Source organism: Bubalus bubalis, chromosome 1, assembly GCF_019923935.1.
Source record: "Bubalus bubalis isolate 160015118507 breed Murrah chromosome 1, NDDB_SH_1, whole genome shotgun sequence".
Classification (NCBI taxonomy): Eukaryota; Metazoa; Chordata; class Mammalia; order Artiodactyla; family Bovidae; genus Bubalus; species Bubalus bubalis.
Genome location: NC_059157.1, coordinates 11,009,928 through 11,035,670, shown reverse-complemented (window position 1 = coordinate 11,035,670; position 25,743 = coordinate 11,009,928). Strand labels below are relative to the sequence as shown.

At 39.9% G+C, this 25,743-nt stretch overlaps 1 protein-coding gene across 1 annotated transcript in view; it reads left to right on the top strand.

Annotated features, from left to right (window-relative positions):
- The window catches only part of LOC102404621 (disintegrin and metalloproteinase domain-containing protein 5), a 109,204-nt gene that overhangs the window by 73,617 nt on the left and 9,844 nt on the right, over nt 1-25,743 (top strand). The window contains exons 10-11 of the mRNA XM_025278224.3: nt 10,616-10,775; nt 12,508-12,558. Coding sequence (XP_025134009.3) covers nt 10,616-10,775; nt 12,508-12,558 — 211 coding nt within the window. The remainder of the gene's footprint in view (nt 1-10,615; nt 10,776-12,507; nt 12,559-25,743) is intronic.

Here is a 25,743-nt window from a genome sequence, read left to right as displayed (position 1 = left end):
GCGTCTTCTCTAACACCACAGTTCAAAAGCATCAATACTTTGGCGCTCAGCCTTCTTCACAGTCCAACTCTCACATCCATACATGACCACAGGAAAAACCATAGCCTTGACTAGACGAACCTTTGTTGGCAAAGTAATGTCTCTGCTTTTGAATATGCTATCTAGGTTGGTGATAACTTTCCTTCCAAGGAGTAAGCGTCTTTTAATTTCATGGCTGCAGTCACCATCTGTAGTGATTTTGGAGCCCAGAAAAATAAAGTCTGACACTGTTTCCACTGTTTCCCCATCTATTTCCCATGAAGTGGTGGGACCGGATGCCATGATCTTCATTTTCTGAATGTTGAGCTTTAAGCCAACTTTTTCACTCTCCACTTTCACTTTCATCAAGAGGCTTTTGAGTTCCTCTTCACTTTCTGCCATAGGATGGTGTCATCTGCAAATCTGAGGTTATTGATATTTCTCCCAGCAATCTTGATTCCATTTTGTGTTTCTTCCAGTCCAGCGTTTCTTATGATGTACTCTGCATATAAGTGAAATAAACAGGGTGACAATATACAGCCTTGACGAACTCCTTTTCCTCTTTGGAACTGGTCTGTTGTTCCATGTCCAGTTTTAACTGTTGCTTCCTGACCTGCATACAAATTTCTCAAGAGGCTGATCAGGTGGTCTGGTATTCCCATCTCTTGAAGAATTTCCCACAGTTTATTGTGATCCACACAGTCAAAGGCTTTGGCATAGTCAATAAAGCAGAAATAGATGTTTTTCTGGAACTCTCTTGCTTTTTCTATGATCCAGTGGATGTTGGCAATTTGATCTCTGGCTCCTCTGCCTTTTCTAAAACCAGCTTGAACATCAGGAAATTCATGGTTCACATATTGCTGAAGCCTGGCTTGGAGAATTTTGAGCATTACTTTACTAGCGTGTGAGATGAGTGCAATTGTGCGGTAGTTTGAGCATTCTTTGGTATTGCCTTTCTTTGGGAATGGAATGAAAACTGACCTTTTCCAGTCCTGTGGCCACTGCTGACTTTTCCAAATTTGCTGGCCTATTGAGTGCAGCACTTTCACAGCATCATCTTTCAGGATTTGGAATAGCTCCACTGGAATTCCGTCACCTCCACTAGCTTTGTTCGTAGTGATGCTTTCTAAGGCCCGCTTGACTTCACATTCCAGGATGTCTGGCTCTAGGTCAGTGATCACACCATCATGATTATCTGGGTCGTGAAGATCTTTTTTGTACAGTTCTTCTGTGTATTCTTGCCATCTCTTCTTAATATCTTCTGCTTCTGTTAGGTCCATATCATTTCTGGGCAGACAATTTTTTTTTTTTTAATTTAGGAAACAAAAATGTGTAATTGATTTAGATACTTGCTTATCTCAACCCAGACATTTGAGATTTCATCTCCATATGTGTTTCTCCAGTTCCTTCTCCACCATACCCAATTCAAAATATTTTTTATTAAGATATAAGTGATGTGTAGCATTATATTAGTTTCAGGGGGTACAACATAATGATTTGCTATTTTATACATTGTAAAACAATGTAGGTCGTCACTACAGTAGGTCTAGCTAACACCTGTCAGCATACTTATAGTTTTTCTTTTTTTCTGGTATGGAGAACTTTTAAGGTATGCTCTGTTAACAACCTTTAAATAAGCAATGCTGTATTATTCAATACTTCTACACACTCAGCAGAGATGTCAGCAAAGCAATTTCACACTAGGTCTGAAGTGTAGGGTGCAAGACCTCTGCCCTCAGCACTCTATGAGCAAGTGAAATAAGATTAAGCACAAAGGAAAAAGAAAAAGGAGGCAGAGACAAGATGACTTGGTAGAAAGACGTAAGCTCTTGCAAAAACACCAAAATCACAACTAACTGCTGAACAGCCATTGAAAACAAATTTTGAAACATACAAAGAGGTACCCTACATCCAAGTACAAAGCAAAAGCCACAATGAGACAGTAGGAGGGGTGCAATAGCGATAAAATAAAATCCCATACCCACTGGGTGGGTGACCCACAACCTGGAAAATAATTATATCACAGAACTTATTACACAGAAGTGAAAGTTATGAGCGCCTACATGGGGGTCCCTAGCTTAGGGGTCTGTCATCAGGAGGAGGAACTCCCTGAGCATCTGGCTTTAAAGGCCAGTGGGGTTTGATTGCAGTGATTCCATAGGACTGGGGGAAACAGAACCTCCACTCTAGAGGGCACACACAGGTTCTTGTGTACAACAGGTCCCAGTGAAAAAACAATGACCTCATAAGAGCCTAAACTATCATAGCACTATGCTTATTTCAAGTGGTAGTAAGTAGTAAGGTTATGCTCAAAATCCTTCAAGCTAGGCTTCAGCCATATGTAAATTGAGAAAATTCCAGATGTGCAAGCCGGGTTTCTGAGAGGCAGAAGAACCAGAGATCAAATTGTCAACATTCGTTGGATCATGGAGAAAGCAGAGTTTCAGGAATATATCTACTTCTGCTTCATTGACTACACTAAAGCCTTTGTGTGGATCACAACAAACTGTGGAAAATTCTTAAAGAGATGGAAGTACCAAACCAACTTACCTGCCTCCTGAGAAACCTGTATGTGTGTCAAGAAACAACAGTTAGAACCAGACATGGAACAACCCATTGGTTCAAAACTGTGAAAGGCATACAACAAGGCTGTATATTATCACCCTGCTTATTTAACTTCTATGCAGAGTATATAATGCGAAATCCTAGAAGGACAGAAGGAATCACAAGCTGGAATCAAGATTGCCAAGAGAAATATCAACCACCTCACATATGCAGATGATACCAGTCTGATCACAGAAAGTGAAGAGAAACTAAAGAGCCTCTTGATGGTGAAGGAGGAGAGTGACAATGCTGGCTTGAAATTCAACATTCACTGTGGTGGATTATGTAAAGTTTAAAAATAAAATAAAATTTAAAATCTTCAAAACAAAACAAAACAAAACAAAACAAAACAAAAAAAAAAAAGAAATTCAACATTCAAAAAACTAAGATCATGGCGTTTGGTCCCATCAATTCATGGCAAATAAAAGGGGAAAAACTGTTACCAGTGACAGATTTTATTTTCTTGGCTCCAAAATCACTGCAGATGGTAACTGCAGTCATGAGATTAAAAGACGTTTGTTCCTTGGGAGGAAAGCTATGACAAACCTAGACAGTGTATTACAAAGCAGAGACATTGCTTTGCTGACAGAGGTCCATCTAGTCAAAGCTATGGTTTTTCCAGTAGTCATGTACAGGTGTGAGAGTTGGACCACCAAGAAAAAAACAACGGTGGATAGACAGGCATACAATAGACATTCTTGTTCCTAAAGGGAGAAATGGGAAAGGAGAAAAGGGTGACAGGTCTCAGGAAATACAAATAAAACTTAGCAAGGCAAATTACATTCGATGTTAAGGTTGGAGAATAACCCTCTTAGTTTTGATGTTCTGTCCTCCAGAGCCTTTGGGGTGGGAGCATAACCCAGATGCAGTAGCTTCTACCCTACCTCTTCAGCTCTGGACAGAGGCCCACCCATACAGCTCTTTGGAGTAAACTGCCCCTGAGCCACTGGGCAACGGAGTTTGGCTGGTCAAAACTGAGGAAGAGACAGCTCCTGGCCCCATGATGGGAGAGGAAGCCTTGATGATCTCTGAGTCACCCTCTGCATTCTTCTCTTTTCTTGAAGGATAAAGCATATTGGCAGCCAGTTGGTTCTATGGCCCTGTGCTGTTCCCTTTGGTCTGACCTGGCAGTGTTTCTGCTGATATCATCTCATCCTTATTCCTGCCTTCTTCTGAGATGGTTCACATGCACAATCTATTTATCAGATGATTTTTCTGTCCACATTTTGGAACATATCCCCCCCCCTTTTTTTTGGCAAAATTCATAGACTGAGAATTCTCCAAATCTTTAAATTCTGGCACCTCTCTGCCTAGCACTAACTTCTTCACTTTGTCTCCTCTGCTCACATCTTACTCTAATGAGTCAGGGTATCCAGGCTACATATTTGACATTTTTCTTAGAAATATCCTCAACTAATTATCCAGTTTCATGACTCACAAATTCTATCTTCCATAAAACACAAGATTACAATTTAGCCAAGTTTTTGGTCACTTTATAACAGGAGTTGCCTTTTTTTTTTTTTTTAAAACTCAACAATATTGTATTGGTTTTGCCATATATCAACATGAATCCACCACAGGTATACACATGTTCCTCATCCTGATCCCTCCTCCCTCCTTGCTCCCCATACCATCCCTCTGGGTCGTCCCAGTGCACTAGCCCCAAGCATCTAGTATCGTGCATCGAACCTGGACTGGCGACTCATTTCATATATGATATTATACATGTTTCAATGCCATTCTCCCAAATCATCCCACCCTCGCCCTCTCCCACAGAGTCCAAAAGACTGTTCTATACATCAGTGTCTCTTTTGCTGTCTCGTATACAGGGCTATTGCTACCATCTTTCTAAATTCCATATATATGCGTTAGTATACTGTATTGGTGTTTTTCTTTCTGGCTTACTTCACTCTGTATAATAGGCTCCAGTTTCATCCACCTCATTAGAACTGATTCAAATGTATTCTTTTTAATGGCTGAGTAATACTCCACTGTGTATATGTACCACAGCTTGCTTATCCATTCATCTGCTGATGGACATCTAGGTTGCTTCCATGTCCTGGCTATTATAAACAGTGCTGTGATGAACATTGGGGTACACATGTCTCTTTCAATTCTGGTTTCCTCAGTGTGTATGCCCAGCAGTGGGATTGCTGGGTCATAAGGCAGTTCTATTTCCAGGTTTTTAAGAAATCTCCACACTGTTCTGCATAGTGGCTGCACTAGTTTGCATTCCCACCAACAGTGTAAGAGGGTTCCCTTTTCTCCACATCCTCTCCAGCATTTATTGCTTGTAGACTTTTGGATCACAGCCATTCTGACTGGCGTGAAATGGTACCTCATAGTGGTTTTGATTTGCATTTCTCTGATAATGAGTGATGTTGAGCATCTTTTCATGTGTTTGTTCGCTATCTGTATGTCTTCTTTGGAGAAATGTCTATTTAGTTCTTTGGCCCATTTTTTGATTGGGTCATTTATTTTTCTGGAATTGAGCTGTAGGAGTTGCTTGTATATTTTTGAGATTAGTTGTTTGTCAGTTGCTTCATTTGCTATTATTTTCTCCCATTCTGAAGGCTGTCTTTTCACCTTTCTTATAGTTTTCTTTGTTGTGCAGAAGCTTTTAAGTTTAATTAGGTCCCATTTGTTTACCTAAAGAAACTAAAGACCTATATAGAAAACTATAAAACACTGGTGAAAGAAATCAAAGAGGACACTAATAGATGGAGAAATATACCATGTTCATGGATTGGAAGAATCAATATAGTGAAAATGAGTATAGTACCCAAAGCAATTTATAGATTCAATGCAATCCCTATCAAGCTACCAACAGTATTCTTCACAGAGCTAGAATAAATAATTTCACAATTTGTATGGAAATACAAAAAACCTCGAATAGCCAAAGCAATCTTGAGAAAGAAGAATGGAACTGGAGGGATCAACCTGCCTGACTTCAGGCTCTACTACAAAGCCACAGTCATCAAGACAGTATGGTACTGGCACAAAGACAGAAATATAGATCAATGGAACAAAATAGAAAGCCCAGAGATAAATCCACGCACCTATGGACACCTTATCTTTGACAAAGGAGGCAAGAACATACAATGGATTAAAGACAATCTCTTTAACAAGTGGTGCTGGGAAAACTGGTCAACCACTTGTAAAAGAATGAACTAGAACACTTTCTAACACCATACACAAAAATAAACTCAAAATGGATTAAAGATCTAAATGTAAGAGCAGAAACTATAAAACTCCTAGAGGAGAACATAGGCAAAACACTCTCCGACATACATCACAACAGGATCCTCTATGACCCCCCTTCCAGAATGTTGGAAATAAATGCTTTTTCTTATCCATTGTTTTTTTTTCTGTCTAAAATCTCACCAGAAACAACTTTCATGTGAATATTTCTACCAGCATTCCATTCATGATTATCTTTGTATTGTCTAAAAAAGATGTAGGCTTTCTCTCCTGCTCTCCTCTTTTGCCTCTGAACCCTCACCAGAGTTGCCTTTACCTTCCATATTTCCACCAACAATCTCTTCATATTCAGTCAGTTCAGTTCAGTCGCTTAGTCATGTCTGACTCTTTGAAACCTCATGGACTGCAGCATGCCAGGCTTCCCTGTCCATCATCAACTCCTGGAGCTTGCTCAAACTCGTGTCCATTGAGTCTGTGATGCCATCCAACCATCTCATCCTCTGTCATCCCCTTCTCTTCCTGCCTTCTCTTCAGATTAATCTAGGTGTTTTCCACAATGTGCCTCAAAATTCCTCTAGCTAGTATCTATTATGAGTTCCTAAGCCATTTCCACATATTTAGGTATGTGTCATAACAACATCTTGTTTCTTGGAACCAAAATCTGCATTAGTCAGAATTCTCCAGAGAAATGGGACCATTGACGGTGCAGGAGGAGAAGCTTTAGAAGGAATTGATTGGCCCATGTGATTCTGGAAGCTGACAGATTCCAAGATCTACAGAGTCAGTAAACTCAGGTCGAGGAGAGCTGATGGTGCAGATTTTGTGTGAAGGGCTGAAGCCTTGAAGGTCAGGCAAAGCTGATGTCTCAATTTGGGCAGCTCAAGCAGGAAGAATCTTCACTGGAGGATCAGTGTTTTTGTTTAACTAAGACCGCCAGGATTGAGGCCCACCTGCATTAAAGAAAGCTACTGCATTACCCAGTCTACTGATATAAATGTTGGGCTTCCTGGGTAGCTCAGATGGTAAAGACTCTATCTTCAATGCAGAACACCTGGGTTCAATCCCTGGGTAGGGAAGATCCCCTAGAGAAGGGAATGGGAGCTTACTCCAATATTCTTGCTTGGGAAATCCCATGGATAGAGGAGCCTGGTGGGCTACAGTCCATGGGGTCACAAAGAATCAGACACAACTGAGCCACTAACACACACACTGATTTAAATATTAATTTCATTTGAAAACACCCCACAGAAACACCTAGAATATTACTTGAGCAAGATCTGAGCTCATTGTGGCCCAATGAAGTGGATTCAATCCCTGGGATGGGAAGATCCTCTGGAAGAGGGCACGGCAACCCACTCCAGTATTCTTGCTTGGAGAATTCCATAGACAGGAGAGCCTGGCAGGCTTGCAAAAGAGCTGGACACGAGAGTGACAGAGCACATACACTCTTTAGTGTACATCAATTATTCTAAGTAAACCTGGAATTTATTGATGGTAGAATAGCTGCCTGGAGAAACTAGGTAATCATGTAACTGTGTAGTTAACAGTGCAAAAGTGAAATGACTATTTATGAGCAGTCTTGTGTCTACACAGAACTTCTCATCTTGTTTTTCTATCACCCATCTGAATGTAGTATGGAGTTGGAGGAGAAGGGGGGAAAGTTTTGGGAGTTGCTGCTGCTGGATGCTGGCTCCTTTATACCTGATATTTACCCATGAAGTTTGCTAGGGTCACATCTGTGTTTTGGGGAGTTTGATATGACAATTAAACCCTTGAGTCATAAAGGCTGAGACATTTGGGGGAAGTAAAAGGGAGGAGGTGAAAAGCGGTGAATTAGTATGCTCAAAATTCTCCAAGCCAGGCTTCAGCAATATGTGAACCGTGAACTTCCTGATGTTCAAGCTGGTTTTAGAAAAGGCAGAGGAACCAGAGATCAAATTGCCAACATCCGCTGGATCATCAAAAAGGCAAGAGAGTTTCCGAAAAACATCTATTTCTGCTTTATTGACTATGCCAAAGCCTTTGACTGTATGGATCACAATAAACTGTGGAAAATTCTGAAAGAGGTGGGAATACCAGACCACTTGACCTGCCTCTTGAGAAACCTGTATGCAGGTCAGGAAGCAACAGCTAGAACTGGACATGGAACAACAGACTGGTTCCAAATCGGGAAAGGAGTATGTCAAGGCTGTATATTGTCACCGTGCTTATTTAACTTATATGAAGAGTACATCATGAGAAATGCTAGGCTGGATGAAGCACAAGTTGGAATCAAGGTTGCTGGGAGAAATATCAATAACTTCAGATATGCAGATGATACCACCCTTACGGCAGAAATTGAAGAAAAACTAAAGAGCCTCTTGATGAAAGTGAAAGAGGAGAGTGAAAAAGTTGGCTTAAAGCTCAACGTTCAGAAAACAAAGATCATGGCATCCGGTCCCATCACTTCATGGGAAATAGATGGAGAAACAGTGGAAACAGTGGCAGACTTTATTTTTTTGGGCTCCAAAATCACTGCAGGTTGTGACTGCAGCCATGAAATAAAAAGATGCTTACTCCTTGGAAGGAAAGGTATGATCAACCTAGACAACATATTAAAAAGCAGAGACATTACTTTGCCAACAAAGGTCCGTCTAATCAAGGCTATGGTTTTTCCAGTAGTCATGTGTGGATGTGGGAGTTGGACTATAAAGAAAGCTGAGTGCTGAAGAATTGACACTTTTGAACTGTGGTGTTGGAGAAGACTCTTGAGAGACTCTTGGACTGCAAGGAGATCCAACCAGTCCATCCTAAAGTAGATCAGTCCTGAGTGTTCATTAGAAGGACTGATGTTGAAGCTGAAACTCCAATACTTTGGCCACCTGATGTGAAGAACTGACTCATTTGAAAAGACCCTGATTCTGGGAAAGATTGAAGGCAGGAGAAGGGGATGACAGAAGATGAGATGGTTGGATGGCATCACCGACTCAATGGACATGAGTTTGAGTAAACTCCGGGAGTTGGTGATGGACAAGGAGTCCTGGTGTGCTGCAGGGGGTCTCAAAGGGTTGGACATGACTGAGTGACTGAACTGAATAGTTAAATGACTGGATGCCCTGAGGTATCTTTGAAAGGAGGTAGAATCCTTGAGGCAGATTGTTGGGGACTAGTTTAACCCATGGGAACTGGAGACTCAGAGTAATTAATTAAATGAAGATCTCAAGCTGAAAGAAGAATTTATAGAAAATAGTCTTTGTTGGCAGGTATCAATACATAGTGCTCGTTAAAACTAGATAGTAAAAGGGAAAGAAAGACCTTTTTTTTTTTTTGGTCTGGGGAAATCCTACTTACACTTTCAAGGCCACTTTCATATCTTATTCATTTTCAAAATAACCACGTGATCTCCATGATTACCCAGAAGACTACACATGAGGTTGAGAATCAGTCTGCCGGATACAACTAGAGATGCTGATCTCTTCATCTGATTCTTTGTCTAATTACAAATATCATGTAATTTTTATCTTGAAGATACTGGGAACCCCAGGCACATGCACAGAGCTGACTGAAAAATAAAATGTTGCTCCTACTATGAACTCTCTTTAAAAACCACGGGAAAAAAGGAGAAGAATTGGGGCTAGCCTAAGAGGAGAATTTTGAGCCTCAGTGATCATCCACACTGTAGCTGGCGAGTTGCTCTTCTGACTGTCAGCTCCTCCATGTGGCTAAGAAGTGATAGAGCAAGAAGTGAAGTGAAGTGAAAGTCACTTAGTCGTGTCTGACTCTTTCCGACCCCATGGACTATAGTCCATGGAATTCTCCAGGCCAGATTACTGGAGTGGGTAGCCGTTCCCTTCTCTAGGGGATCTTCCTGAGCCAGGGATTGAACCCAGGACTCCCACATTGCTGAAGCGTTCATATCAAATAAAAGGAAGCAAGCAAACAAATTATGAAGAAAGCAGGACTCAATACATTAGGACTCCAGGAAGGTGAATACAGATGTCAGCTGAGAATCTATAAGAACAGATGAGGAAAATGTAAATATTAGCACTTGTCAATCAGAAATGCATCAGAAGCAGATTTAGCCATGCATTCTATAAAATCTAGAGTCATTTTAACAATTTCCTATTGCCACATATTTGATTAAAGAACTTGGTTAAATAAGTTATTTAGAGTACTTCTAATTTTTAGAAAAAATTCTAGTAATATAAGAAAAATGCCACATAAAGTGTGAAAATTTTAGGTGCTCAGTTGTGTCCAGCTTTTTGTGACCCCATTTAGTGTAGCTCCCCAGGCTTCTCCGTCCATGAAATTCTCTAGGCAAGAATACTGGAATTGGTAGTCATTTCCTTCTCCAGAGGATCTTCCCAACCCAGGGTTGAACCCGGGTCTCCTGCATTGCAGGCAAATTCTTTACCATCTGAGACACCGGAGAAGCCCAAATGCCACACACCCCAGATTTAATTCTCACATACAGGTAAAATCCCAATACTCTTTATGATATATATGTTTGAGCCTCAGAAACCCTGTATCAGAACAGAATTGAAGAAATACTTGCAGGTGTTAAATATGCAGTCCATGAAAGAACAATGCCTTCAGTCAAGGAAATCACCATATGGTAGAAGTTTGAAAACACAGAAACATCCGTAAAGCTCATTTAATATATTAGTTTAGGTTTTCAGATTTTATTATATTCACAGTCTATATGAATGAATTGTTTAGTGTTTGGGAATATGGTTGGTAATGATAGCTTTGCACCATTTCATTTGGTTAATAAAATCTCTGACACAGTTTGAAATGATATTTTCCATTCGAGGTAAAAGTTTTTTGAAGGAAAGATCTCTTGGTCATCCAAAACACAGACTTCAACTCGTTTTCTACATTTCTATACCTGTGTTCATCATTGCTGCTGCTCTTATAATAAAGCAGGATAAAATAAGAGAGCTGTGCTACAAAGGAGAACTTGAAAGTGAAAGGTATATATGTTTTATTCTTATCAAATAAATAAGTCAAGAAAAAAGTATTCATGGTTCATCTAGAATATGCTAAGACTATAGGTAAAGCGATATGAGGAGAGGCACACAGATACATTTCAAACTGGCTTGGTGTCCTTCATATTTTTTTCTGGTTTTACTACATTTTACCAGCAGGATTACTTGAGGAGGATGGGTGCCGAGGGTATGGTGGAGATTTATTCAGCCTCTTAATCCAATATGATAGTTTCCGCTCAGTTGTTTCTGACTCTTTGCGACCCTATGGACTGTAGACCACAGGCTCCTCTGTCCATGGAATTCTCCAGGCAAGAATACTGGATGGGTTTATTATTCCTTCTCCAGGGTGTCTTCCTCACCCATGTCTTCTGCATTGCAGGTGGATTCTTTACCATCTGAGCCACCAGGCAAGCTCTTAATCCTGACTCTGTCTATATGGTCATATTGTACATGAGAGAATCATGAGAATAAATAATAACACTGCATTTAAAAATAAATTTTAAACATATAGAGCCTCAGACCAGTGGTAAATAACTTCATTAAAATACCCCACTCCACTAGAGATAAGATCTATGAATATGCCTGCATAATATTTATTTTCCTAATTCTTTATATTGCTGATTGGGCAAGTCATTTCTCAACTAGAAATTACATGTGTAGTTCATGTTAATCAGGTTAGACAGGAGGAAGCGTCATGAAATGGGGAGAAAATTATGTTTAATCTCAGAAAACCTGGCTTCAACTCCTAAATATTGTATATCTTGATAACTATGATACCTTGAGCAAAGGGTTTAATCTTTATGTCCTTAAAATTATTCTCTGTAACTGTATAAAATGTGAGATAATAGCTTTCCAATTTATCATAAACTCCTGGGTACACCGAATTAATAAATGACATTATCATATTATCTGTAATCCATTACACAACAATTTAAGCATCATTATTGAACCCCTTATTCATAATTTACTATATTTTCCCACTGCTGCTGCTGCTAAGTCGCTTCAGTCGTGTCCGACTCTGTGTGACCCCATAGACGGCAGCCCACCAGGCTCCGCCGTCCCTGGGATTCTCCAGGCAAGAATACTGGAATGGGTTGCCATTTCCTCCTCCAATGCATGAAAGTGAAAAGTGAAAGTGAAATCACTCAGTCGTGTCCGACTCTAGCGACCTCATGGACTGCAGTCTACCAGGCTCCTCTGTCCATGGGATTTTCCAGGCAAGAGTATTGGAGTGGGGCGCCATTGCCTTCTCCATATTTTCCCACAGAGGTATTTATCTTTAGTTTTACCTTCTTGGAATTGATATAAAGAGAAGATGAGTATGTGTTATGAGAGGATGAAAGAAATCTATAGAAATGTATAGAAAATAAGCTGAAATTTTGGACTGCTACTTTATGGTTTTGGCTTAATTTGGGTGAGAGTTAGGATTACCATAGAATCAAGGGGCCTGCCCGCAAATATGTGGGCTTATACCATAAATATTTGAGTAAATGTGAAATGAGAATGAGAAGATTAGGTCAACATAGCAAGATGGCTGGTGGCGTTTCTCCTAATATTGAGCTGGTAGTTGTTTTATTGCTCTTATTTCCCTGGAAGGAGACATTTTATTTAGTGAATCACTCTATTTCTCTGAAGAACATTCTTCATTCAAATAGTCACTTGATTAAGATTTTAAAAATTTCTCACTTTTTAAAAATAAACATTATCGATGTTACAGATCTGTGTCAGAAGAAAGCAGCACTAACAGCAAGTCATTCCCCAGTGTCAGGTGAGTATAGCAGGATTAACCATTCTGCATTGTACCTTTCGATCATTGTACAAGGAGCACTTAAAATCGTTAATTTCAAACCAAGCTTTGTTCATAATATTCTTATATGGTCCCCATTGTAGATGATTTTATAGTACTGAATAATAAAACTTGGTTTCATGATGTCTCAACCCTCCCTGACCCACACCAAAGGAGTGATTTCACACTAGCATTTATGACCACATAATTTTTGTTTTATTTTGAGATTTTGTAAGAAGAACTTATATCTTGATGATGTTTTACTGCCACATGAAAAGAAGACTGATACTGTAAAGATGTCAGATGTGCTTATAGTTATATTTTTATGTCAGAAAAAAATTATTGTTAATAAGATAGAGTCTTGGAGTTTTCATTCATTTTACTGTCTTAAGATCTCAAGTAACCACTGAATTTGACAACCATCAAGGAATGAAGAAAATAAACTAAACCCAAATTAAGTGGGAGGAAGGAAATAATAAAGGTTAGAGCAGATATGAGGAAAAGGAAGACTAGAAAAGCAATTTTAAAAATCAACAGGTGTAAGCATTTTTTTTTTTTGAAAAAAGAAAAAATTAACAAACCTTTAGCTAGGCTAACTAGTACAAAAAGGGAGAAGACTAATACAATAAAACCAAAAGTAGTATCATTATAAATACTACAGAATTAATTTTTTTATAGTTTATACTTCCTTAAAGATTACTATGAACATTTGTATGCTAAGAAAGTGAAAAACCAAAAAGAAATAAACACATTCCTGGAAACATGTAACATGTCAAGATTAAATCATGAAGAACTAGAAAGTGAGCAGATTAAAACCTAGCAAGGAGAGTGAACCAGTAATTAAAACCTTCACAACAAAGAAAAGCCCAGGACAGATTGGTTTTACTAGTGAATTCTGCCAAACATTTAAATAGGAATTAAAGTCAATATTCTAAAACTGTTCCAAAAAGTATAAAGGTGAAAACACAAACTCATTTTATGAGGCCAGCATTACTCTGATACCAAAATTGGTAAGGACTCCACAGAAAAAGGAAACTACAAGTTAATATCTGTGATGAATATAAATGCAAAAGTTCTCCACAGATACTAGCAAATCCAAATTCAACAGTGCATGGAAAGGATTATGCACCATGGCAGTGATATCATGGGAGTGCAAGGATGGTTCAACATATGAAAATTAATCAATGTGATAACACACACCACATTAACCAGATGAAGAATGAAAATGACAAGATTGTCTCAGTAGATATAGGGAAAAGATTTGACAAATTCAAAACGTTTTTATGATATATCCTTTCAACCAATTAAGAACAGAAGGAATTTACAACAGAGTAAAAGCCATATATATGAGAAACTCATGCTAATTTATACTCGCTGTTTCCATTGTTTCCCCTTCTATTTGCCATGAAGTGATGGGACCAGAAGTCATGATCTTAGTTTTCTGAGTGTTGAGTTTTAGGCCAATTTTTTCAACCTCCTCTTTCACTTTCATCAAGAGGCTTTTTAATTCTTTGCTTTTTACCACAAGGGTGGTGTCATCTGCATATTTGAGGTTATTGATAGTTCTTCCGGCAATCTTGATTCCAGCTTGTGCTTCATCCAGCCCAGCGTTTCTCATGATGTACTCTGCATATAAGTCCAATAAGAAGGGTGACAATAACAGCCTTAACATACTCCTTTCTGCCGAGGTCCAGCCCCGGCGGATCCAGGGAGTGCGAAGCGGGGACGGTGTCGGCGAGCATCAGGATACAATAGCTTCAATTAGATATTAATTAGAGATATAAAGAGTAATAGAATGACGATAGCTCAGTAGGAAAATTCAGTGGAGAAAAGAGGCTGAGTAGCTTGGTTTACGCGGGAGACCAATAAAACTTCAAGACAAGAAGTTTGCACCACTTACGGAGGCCGCAGGCGTCCTTCCGCTCTCCTGAAGGAGAGGAGACACTGAGGCCCCCCCCGGTCGGATCTTAGAAGCCCAGGCAAAATTAGTAAGCTTGGTGGGTTCTGTGCTCCAGATGGAGACTCAGCCAGAGTTTGAGAGAGAGAGTGACGTGGGGAGACCAGTATTTTGAGAAACTGATCCCAATTCTTTATTTTCCATGGTCTACTTTTATACACTGAGATGTTATGCAAAAGTCATGTGGGGTCAGCAGTCCTGACTTTTATCAAAGTCAGGTGCTTCATACAAATGTATACAGAGGTCTTAGGGGTGTTACATCATCTTCTGGCCAGGGGGCCTGCTGACAATTTATGACCCTCTCCTTGTGACAGCGGTCAGTCAACCAGGACACTTATTTCTCCAGGGGTGATTATTAAAAAAGACTCTACCTTCCGAAGGTACCAGATAAAGTTACATTCCTATAGGGGGAGGGTGTAGTGGGTTTTAATTAAGGAAAGAATTTACTTAGCCTAAGGTCTAACGTGATTAATATCAAAGGTTAATACTTATTTATTCTATATATTCATTAATGTGTCTAAGGGCAGGGGATGTGGAGACTTAGCAACAAACATTGGCTCAACAAATGAAAAACCCTTCACCAATACAATTTCTAATCAGCCCACTATACTTTTTTTTTTATACATAGTAGTTTGTACCTTTTTTTTTTAATTTTTAGTTTTTATTTTATTTTTAAACTTTACAAAATTGTATTAGTTTTGCCACATATCAAAATGAATCCACCACAGGTATACATGTAGGGATGGTATGGGGAGGGAGGAGGGAGGAGGGTTTAGGATGGGGAACCACTATACTTATACTAATGGTTTTCTAACTTTTCTAGGGAACCTATTTTTAGAAGGTTTAAAGCATCTCGTGCCTCTCATGGTTGGGAGGCTGTGAGCAATCACATGTGGCCGGACAAGCCTGTCAGGCAGGCTAGAGAACCTTCAGAGGAGTTTGTAGGTTAAAACACTCTTGTCACACCCAGGAGTTTTTATTAACTGGAGCTCTAAGTTAACTCCTTCTCCGAAAGAGGTGGTGGGGGACAGCCCCCCGTAAAGTCAGAGGTGTAGGTGAGAGCACAAAGTAGTAAAGTAGGCAGGCTCTGGTTATGGGGGTAGATGCTCGAGGATTTCCAGGGGGACTCCTGAGACTCGATCCTGCCTTTGCGTATGTCGAGCCTCCTTCCTCATGACCTTTGCCACGGGCGGAGTGCCTCACGCTGGCCCCCAATACCTTTCCTGATTTGAAACCAGTCTGTTGTTTCATGTCCAGTTCTAACTGTTGCTTCCTGACCTGCATACAGGTTTCCCAAGAGGCAGTTCAGGTGGTCTGGTATTCCCATCTCTTGAAGAATTTCCCACAGTTTGTTGTGATCCACACAGTCCAAGGCTTTGGCGTAGTCAATAAAGCAGAAATAGATGTGTTTCTGGAACTCTCTTGCTTTTTCTGTGATCTAGTGGATGTTGGCAATTTGGTCTCTGGTTCCTCTGCCTTTCTAAATCCAGCTTGAACATCTGGAAGTTCATGGTTCATGTACTGTTGAGCCTGGCTTGGAGAAGTTTGAGCATTACTTGGCTAGTGTGTGAGATGAGTGCAATTGTGCAGTCGTTTGAGCATTCTTTGGCATTGCCTTTCTTTGGGATTGGAATGAAAACTGACCTTTTCCAGTCCTGTGGCCACTGCTGAGTTTTCCAAATTTGCTGGCATATTGAGTGCAGCACTTTCACAGCATCATCTTTCAGGATTTGAAATAGCTCAACTGGGATTCCATCACCTCCACTAGCTTTGTTTGTAGTGATGCTTTCTAAGGCCCGCTTGACCTCACATTCCAGGATGTCTGGCTCTATGTGAGTGATCACACCATCGTGATTATCTGGGTCGTGAAGATCTTTTTTGTACAGTTCTTCTGTGTATTGTTGCCATCTCTTCTTAATCTCTTATGCTTCTGTTAGGTCCATACCATTTCTGTCCTTTATTATGCCCATCTTTGCATGAAATGTTCCCCTTGTATCTCTAATTTCCCCTTGTATCTCTAATTTTCTTGAAAAGATCTCTAGTCTTTCCCATTCTATTGTTTTCCTGTTTCTTTGCATTGATCACTGAGGAAGACTTTCTTCTCTCTCCTGCTATTCTTTGGAACTCTACATTCAAATGAGTATATCTTTCCTTTTCTCCTTTGCCTTTTACTCCTTTTCTCTTAACAGCTATTTGTGAGGCCTCCTTAGACAGCCATTTTGCCTTTTTGCATTTCTTCTTCTTGGGATTGGTCTTGATCCCTGCCTCCTCTACAATGTCAGGAACCTCTGTCCGTAGTTCTTCAGGCAATCTGTCTATCAGATCTAATCCCTTGAATCTATTTCTCACTTCTACTATATAATTGTAAGGGATTTGATTTAAATCATACCTGAATGGTCTAGTGGTTTTCCCTATTTTCTTCAATTTAGGTCTGAATTTGGCAATAAGGAGGTCATGACCTGAGCCACAGTCAACTCCAGGTCTTATTTTTGCTGACTGTATAGAGCTTCTCCATCTTTGGCTGCAAAGAATATAATCAATCTGTTTTCAGTATTGACCATCTGGTGTTGTACATGTGTAGAGTCTTCTCTTGTGTTGTTGGAAGAGGGTGTTTGCTATGACCAGTGTGTTCTCTTGGCAAAACTCTATTAGCCTTTACTCTGCTTCATTCTGTACTCCAAGGCCAAATTTGCCTGTTACTCCATGTAACTCTTGACTTCCTACTTTTGCATTCCAGTCCTCTATAAGGAAAAGGACATCTTTTTTGGGTGTTAGTTCTAGAAGGTCTTGTAGGTCTTCATGGAACTGTTCAACTTCAGCTTCTTCAGCATTACTGGTCAGGGCATAGACTTGGATTACTGTGATATTGAATGGTTTGCCTTGGAAATGAACAGAGATCATTCTGTCGTTTTTGAGATTGCACCCAAGTACTGCATTTTGGACTCTTTTGTTGACTATGAGGGCTACTTCATTTCTTCTAAGGGATTCTTGCCCACAGCCATAGATATAATGGTCATCTGAATTAAATTCACCCATTCCAGTCCATTTTAGTTCACCGATTCCTAAAGTGTTGATGTTCACTTTTGCCATCTTCTGTTTGACCACTTCCAGTTTGGCTTGATTCGTGAACCTAACACTCCAGGTTCCTATGCAATGTTGCTTTTTACAACATCAGACTTCACTTCCATCAGCAGTCACACCCACAACTGGGTGTTGTTTTTGCTTTGGCTCCGTCTCTTCCTTCTTTCTGGAGTTATTTCTCCACTGATCTCCAGTAGCATATTAGGCACCTACCGACCTGGGGAGTTCATCTTTCAGTGCATCTTTTTGCCTTTTCATACTGTTCATGGGGTCTAAAAGTAAGAATACTGAAGTAGTTTGCCGTTCCCTTCTCCAGCGGACCACGTTTTGTCAGAACTCTCCACCATGACCCGTCTGTCTTGGATGGCCCTACACGGCATTGCTCATAGTTTCATTGAGTTAGATAAGATTGTGGTCCATATGACCTGATTGGTTAGTTTTCTGTGATTGTGGTTTTCTGTCTGCCCTGTGATGGAGAAGGATAAGAGGCTTATGGAAGCTTCCTGATGGGAGAGACTGACTGAAGGGGAGACTGGGTCTTGATCTGATGGGTGGGGCCATGCTTAGTAAATCTTTAATCCAATTTTCTGTTGATGGCTGGGGCTGTGTTTCCTTCCTGTTATTTACCTGGCCCAAACTATGGTGGAGGTAATGAAGATAATGGTGACCTCCTTCAAAAGGTCCCATGCACACACTGCTACACTCAGTGCCCCCAACCCTGCAGCAGGCCACCTCCAACCCACACCTCTGCTGGAGACTCCTGGACACTCATGGGCAAGTCTGGGTCAGTCTCTTGTGGGGTCTCTGCTCCTTTCTCCTGTGTCCTGGTGCACACAAGATTCTGTTTGTGCCCTCCAAGGTCTGTTTTCCCAGTCTTGTGTAAGTTCTGGCGGCTCTATGGTAGGGTTAATGGCAACCTCCTCCAAGAGGGCTTATGCCATACCCAGGTCTGCTGGACCCAGAGCCCCTGTGCTGGTGGCAGTCTACTGCTGACCCATACCTCCACAGGAGATACTCTAACACAGTTCTGTCTCAGTTTCTGTGGGGTCTGTGGGTCCTGATGCACCCAAGGTTTGTTTGAGCCCTTGAGCGTCTCTGGTGGGTATGGGGTTTGAGTCTAAACACAATTTCCCCCCTCCTATCATCTTGCTGGCTCTTCTCCTTTGCCCTTGGATGGGGGTTATCTCCTTAGCATCACTCCAATGCCACACAGCCACTGCTCCAGTGGTGAAACAGTGACAGGCTTTTTTTGGGGGGGATAGGGAGGGGCTCCAAAATCACTGTGGATGGTGATGGCAGCCATGAAATCAGAAGATGCTTGTTCCTTGGAAGGAAAATTGTGACCCACCTGGACAGCATATTAAAAAGAAGAGGCATTGCTTTGCCAACAAATGTCCATCTAGTCAAAGCTATGGTTTTTCCAGTAGTCATGTATGGATGTGAGGGTTGGACTATAAAGAAAGCTGAGCACCAAAGAATTGATGCTTTTGAACTGTGGTGTTGAAGAAGACGCTTGAGAGTCTCTTGGAATGCAAGGAGATCCAACCAGTCCATCCTAAAGGAAATCAATCCTGAATATTCATTGGAAGGACTGATGCTGAAAATGAAACTCCAATACTTTGGCCACTTTATGTGAAGAACTGACTCATTAGAAAAGACCCTGATGCTGGGAAAGATTGAAGGTGAGAGGAGAAGGGGACAACAGAGGATGAGATGGTTGAATGGCATCACCAAGTAAAGGGACATGAGTTTGAGTAAATTCTGGAAGTTGGTGATGGATAGGGAGGCCTGGTGTGCTACAGTCCATGGGGTCACAAAGAGTTGGACATGACTGAGCGACTGAACTGAACTGAATTTATACTCAAAATGAAAAACATTGAAGCAGTTCCTATATTATCCCTTAAAAAGAATGAAAGAATGCCATTTGCAGCAACATGGATGGATCTAAAGAATGTCATACTGAGTGAAGTAAATCAGACAGAGATGGAGAAATATCATATAACCTTCCTTATATGTGGAATCTAAAAAGAAGTGATACAAATGAACTCACAAAAGAGAAACAGATTCACAGACTTCCAACAAGGACCTACTGTATAGCACAGGGAACTCTGCTCAATGTTATGTGGCAGCCTGGATGGGAGGAGAGTCTGGGGGAGAATAGATACATGTATATGTATGGTTGAGCCCCTTTGATGTTCATCTGTAATTAATCAGCTATAACCCAATACAAAATAAAAAGTTAAAAAATCTACAAATTTAATGAAATGTCTATCAAAATTATAATGGCATTTTCACAGAAATATAAAAAATTAATTTATGTGGAACCACAAAGGACCCTCAGTAGCCAAAACATTTTGAGAACAAAGCTGGAGGTATCAAACTTCCTGATTTTAAAATACATTGCAAATAGTAATTAAATACTGTAATTAAAAGAGCATGATACTATTACAAAGACAGATACCAATGAAATGAAATAGTGCAGGATTCAATCCCCACATACGTAATCAAATGATCTTTGAAAGAGGTGCCAAGAATACACAGTTGGAAATGGTGTTGGCAAAACTGGATATCCACACAAATAAGAATGAAATTGAAACTTATATAAGACACAAAAATAAACTCAAAATGGATTAAAGTCTTAAATGTAACCCCAAACTATAAAAATCCTAGAAGAAAACATAGGGAGAAAGTTTCATATCATTGGTCTTAGCAATGAATTTTTGGATTAATACCAAAAGTACAGGCAACAAAAGCAAAAAATAGACAAATAGGGCTCCATCAAACTAAAACCATCTGCATAGCAAGGGAAACATTTAATAGCATCAATGAGCAATCTATGGAAAGGGGGAACATATTTGTAAACCAAGTTTCAGATAAAGGATTAATAACCAAACACATAAGTTACTCCTACTATCAAAACAAACAAACAAACAAAAAAAACAACCTGATTTTAAAATGGGCTAAAGAGTTGAATAGATGCTTCTCCCAAAATGCCATATTATGACGAATAGATATAGTAGGAACAGATAGTTCAGGTCACTCATCATCAGGGAAATGCGAATCAAAACCACATGAGGCATCACCCATTAGAATGGCTATTATTTTAAAAACCCATAAGCCAACAAACGTTGACAAGAATGCAGAGAAATTGGAATCATTTTACATTGTTGTGGTGGTGGTTTAGTCGCTAAATCGTGTCCGACTCTTGTGACTCCATGGACTATAGCCTGCCAGGCTCCTCTGTCCATGGGATTTCCCAAGCAAGAATACTGGAGTGGTTTGCCACTTCCTTCTCCATTACATTGTTGGTGGGAATGCAAAATATTGTAGCCATTGTTCAAAACTGTTGGAGATCCCTCAAAAAATTAAAAATAGGACTACTGTATGACCCAGCAATCCTACTTCTATATATATTTCCCAGAAGAATTGAAATCAAGGTCTCAAAGAAGTATTAGCACTTTCATGTTCATTGCAGCACAACACAAACTCAGTGTTCATCACTGGATGAATGGATAAAGAAAATGTGGTATATACATATAATGGAATGTTCAGCCATAAAAACGAAGGAAGTCCTGCATATATTACCACATGGTTGAACCTTGAGGACATTATGCTGATTAAAATAAGCCAGCCACAAAAGGACACATCACTGCATGATTCCACTTAGGATATCTCAAGTTGTGACCCTCCTAACCGAGAGCAGAATTTTAGTTGCCTCAAACTGGGTTGAGGGGATAGTGGGATGTTGCCAATCAATGAGAATGAAGTCTTAGTTGTACAAAATCTAGACATCTGCTGTATACCATCATCCATATTGTTAACAGTGTTGTTCCCAGGTGGCACAAGTGATGAAGAATTCACCTGCCAGGAGATGTGAGTTTGATACCTAGGTTGGGAAGATCCCCTAGAGGAGGAAATGGCAACCCATTCCAGTAGTCTTGCCTGGAAAATCCCATGGAGAGAGGAGCCTCATGGGTTATAGCTCATGAGGTCACAAGAAATCGGACACAACTGAGTGTGCATGCAGCAGAACAACACTGTATGCTTAAAAATTTAAGAGAATAGATCTCATTTACTTGTTTTTAACCTCAGTAATAAAGTTTTTTTAAAAAAATTTAGGAAGCTTTGCTTCACAAAACACACCCTTGTGAAAGGGAAAAGGGAATTCACAACATGGGAGACGAAGTTTGTAATACATATTTCCAATAAAGGACTCACACACTTGACACTTCCTGTCAAGCAATAACAAAAGGCAGGAGCCTAATAGGCAAAACATTTGAAAAGATGCTTCACAGAAGATGATATAAAAGCTCAAAACCTGAAAAATTGCTTAACATCATTAGTCATCAGAAAAAGGCAAATTAAAATAAAAACAAGTGTTCCCTATACCCGTATAAGAGTGGCTAAAATTAAAAGAACTGGCAATGTCAAGGGTAGGTTAAAATGTCAAGCAACAAGGACTTAACACACTGCAGGCAGTAGCATATATTTTATTACTTTAATACTTTTATTCCTGTTCAGCAGTTTAGCATCTCCTAAAGCTATCAGAGTGCAGGTCAGGAAGCAACAGTTAGAACTGGACATGGAACAACAGACTGGTTCCAAATAGGAAAAGGAGTATGTCAAGGTTGTATATTGGCACCCCGCTTACTTAACTTCTATGCAGAGTACATCATGAGAAACGCTGGGCTGGAGGAAGCACAAGCTGGAATCAAGATTGCTGGGAGAAATATCAATAACCTCAGATGACACCACCCTTATGGCAGAAAGTGAAGAACTGAAGAGCCTCTTGATGAAAGTGAAAGAGGAGAGTGAAAAAGTTGGCTTAAAGCTCAACATTCAGAAAACTAAGATTATGGCATCCGGTCCCATCACTTCATGGCAAATAGATGGGGAAACAGTGGAAACAGTGTCAGACTTTATTTTTTTGGGCTCCAAAATCACTGCTGATGGTGATTGCAGCCATGAAATAAAAAGACACTTACTCCTTGGAAGGAAAATTATTACCAACCTAGACAGCATATTAAAAAGCAGAGACATTACTTTGCCAACAAAAGCCCATCTAATCAAGGCTATGGTTTTTTGTCAGGGGACATTCAACTTTAAGGGATCCAATATGTTGCATTTTCTTCCTTTGTGTGCCGTTTCTCAAGGACTCTCTGTTCCTTATCAGTTTCTGGAGTACAGGAAGGAGTAGAGCTTCGCAGTTCTCAGGACTGAGATCATGGGAAAGAGCACCTGCTTGGATTCCCTTCAGTGACTCTCTTCAGCAATCTTGTACTTAATAGACTATCCATTTTATTGCAACTGGTGGAATTTCATTCTTTTTAATGGCTGAGTAATCATTTTACTGAAGCATGCATTTCTGCTAATAAAATGCCCTTGTTCCACTAGAGACTTGGGTCCCCCATGTCCTTCTTTTGTTTCCAGCAAGTTCTTTGGAGTGTGGAGGCCTACCGAGCTCACTTTCTTGCCCTGGCTTTCAAGACCTCCTTGAGAGGATGCCCTGTGCCTTCGTGAGTGGTACAGGTCCTGTGTATGGGCTTTATTGGCTTTCCATGTGACCCAGGGGATATTGCTCTTTCTCTCTCTTTTTCTCTCTTTCTTTTTGATTCCAGTGCCCCCAGGTCCCAATCTGTAAAAGACCATAAGAGTTTTTCCAGTAGTCATGTGTGGATGTGAGAATTGGACTATAAAGAAAGCTGAGTGCAGAAGAACTGATGCTTTTGAACTGTGGTGTTGGAGAAGACTCTTGAGAGTCCCTTGGACTGCAGGGAGATCCAACCAGTCCATCCTAAAGGAGATCAATCCTGAGTCATTGGAAGGACTGATGTTGAAGCTGAAACTCTGATACTTTGGCCACCTGATGCGAAAAGCTGACTCATTTGAAAAGACCCCGATGCTGGGAAAGATCAAGGGCAGGAGGAAAAGGAGACAGAAGAGGATGAGATGGTTGGATGGCATCACTGACTCAATAGACATGAGTTTGGGTGAACTCTGGGAGTTGGTGATGGACAGGGAGTAGTTCATGGGGTCTCAAAGAGTCGGACATGACTGAGCGACTGAACTGAGCTGAACTGAAAGCTATCAGGGTTCAATTAAATGTATAATTTTTATTTTTAAAATTATCATGCTTATTAGATTTTACATTTATTTTATAAGTAATTAAAAGTGTTTCCTAGAATTTTGACAAAGGATTTCCATCAATTTTGAGCCTAGTTATCTAAAATATTTTTCTTTCCTTTTCCATTTAACTTGAATCTGCTTGTCTTTACTTCTTCTTTTATACTTTTAACTTTAAGGCTTATTCTTTTCAAACATCAGTAATCTATGTATAGGTACTGTGCTAAGTTGCTTCAGTCATGTCTGACTCTTTTCGACTTCATAGGCTGTAGCCTTCTGGGCTACCTCTGTCCATGGAATTCTCTAGGCAGGAATACTAGAGTGGATTGCCATGCTGTCCTCCAGAGATCTTGCCAATCCAGAGAGCAAACCCACATCTCAAGTCTCTTGTATTGGCAGGTGAATTCTTTACCACTAGGGCCTCCTGGGTAGGCTTCAGTATATTTAACATAAACTCATTCATAATACTTTTTATGTACGGGGGTAGAGAAAATGTAGAAAAAGATTCTGAAATTCATGTAAAGGGAAAATAGGGATAACCAAATAAACTTTAGAACTAACTAGGAATGAATTGGAGAAGGCAATGGCAACCCACTCCAGTACTCTTGCCTGGAGAATCCCATGGATGGAGGAGCCTGGTAGGCTGCAGTCCAAGGGGTCGCTAAGAGTCAGACATGACTGAGCGACTTCACTTTGACTTTTCACTTCCATGCATTGGAGAAGGAAATGGCAACCCACTCAAGTGTTCTTGCCTGGAGAATCCCAGGGACGGGGGAGCCTGGTGGACTGCTGTCTATGAGGTCGCACAGAGTTGGACACTACTGAAGGGACTTAACAGCAGCAGAAGCAATGAAGTAAAATATAGAGATTTTTATTTTCAAAAAGCCAAAACCTACAGAATATACGTGCATGGGTGCTTAGTCGCTTCAGTCATGTCTGATCCTATGGCCTGTAGCCCACCAGGTTTCTCTGTCCATGGGATTCTCCAGGCAAGAATACTGGAGTGGGTTGCCATTCCCTCCTCCAGGGGATCTTCCTGACCCAGGGATTGAACTGGTGACTCTATGTCTCTTACATTTGTGAGCTGGTTCTCTACCACTAGCACCACCTGAGCTTCCCCTTCTGATTTTTAGTGATGATCAAATATTTATTAAAATATCCAAAATACATTGGTAGGTATATGAATTAAAAATAAATTTCTCATCACAATACCCACAGAAAACTTCCATTAACTTCCATATAATAGGTATATATATATCCTTAATAATTTTTATAAAGAAATAATATAAAGCCACTTATTTATACCCCTTTTTCTTACTTGGAGACTAATTATGGGAAACTTTTATATCTTAAAATCTAGGCCTATATCATCATTTTGTGACAAATAGTATTTAGCCTAAAAATGAAAAATAACATTTTAGAAATCCATTATTATGAATCTTTACACTGTAATAAACATCCTTATATAGATATACATTTTGGAATAATTATCCAATTATAACCTCAGTGTAAATTCCTAGAATGGAGGTTGATCAAAGCATAAATATAATGTGTACACTCTTGTTTTTTGACTGCCAAATTACCTGGTTGTAATGATCACTATCTATCTGTATCAAGCTGTAACATTTTTAAGTTAGTTATTTTTAATCATTTGGACACTGAGTGATATGCTTTCTAAGTCTTAGTATATCTTAAATTTTATTTTCTTTCACTATCATGTTAAATTTTCTTAATTTTCCACTTGTCCTTTAGTAATGAGCTCTTTCTTTTTTTGTTAATTAATTTATTTTTTAATTCAAGGACAGTTGCTTTACAGATTTTTGTAGGGGGTCATAGAGAATCTTGCTTTGATTTATGTCATCGAGTGATCTGCCTTTGTTTTCCTCTAAGAGTTTTATAGTTTCTGGTCTTACATTTGGGTCTTTAATCAATTTTGAGTTTATCTTTGTGTATGGGGTGTTTTATTCTTTTACATGTAGCTGTCCAGTTTTCCCAGCATCATTTAT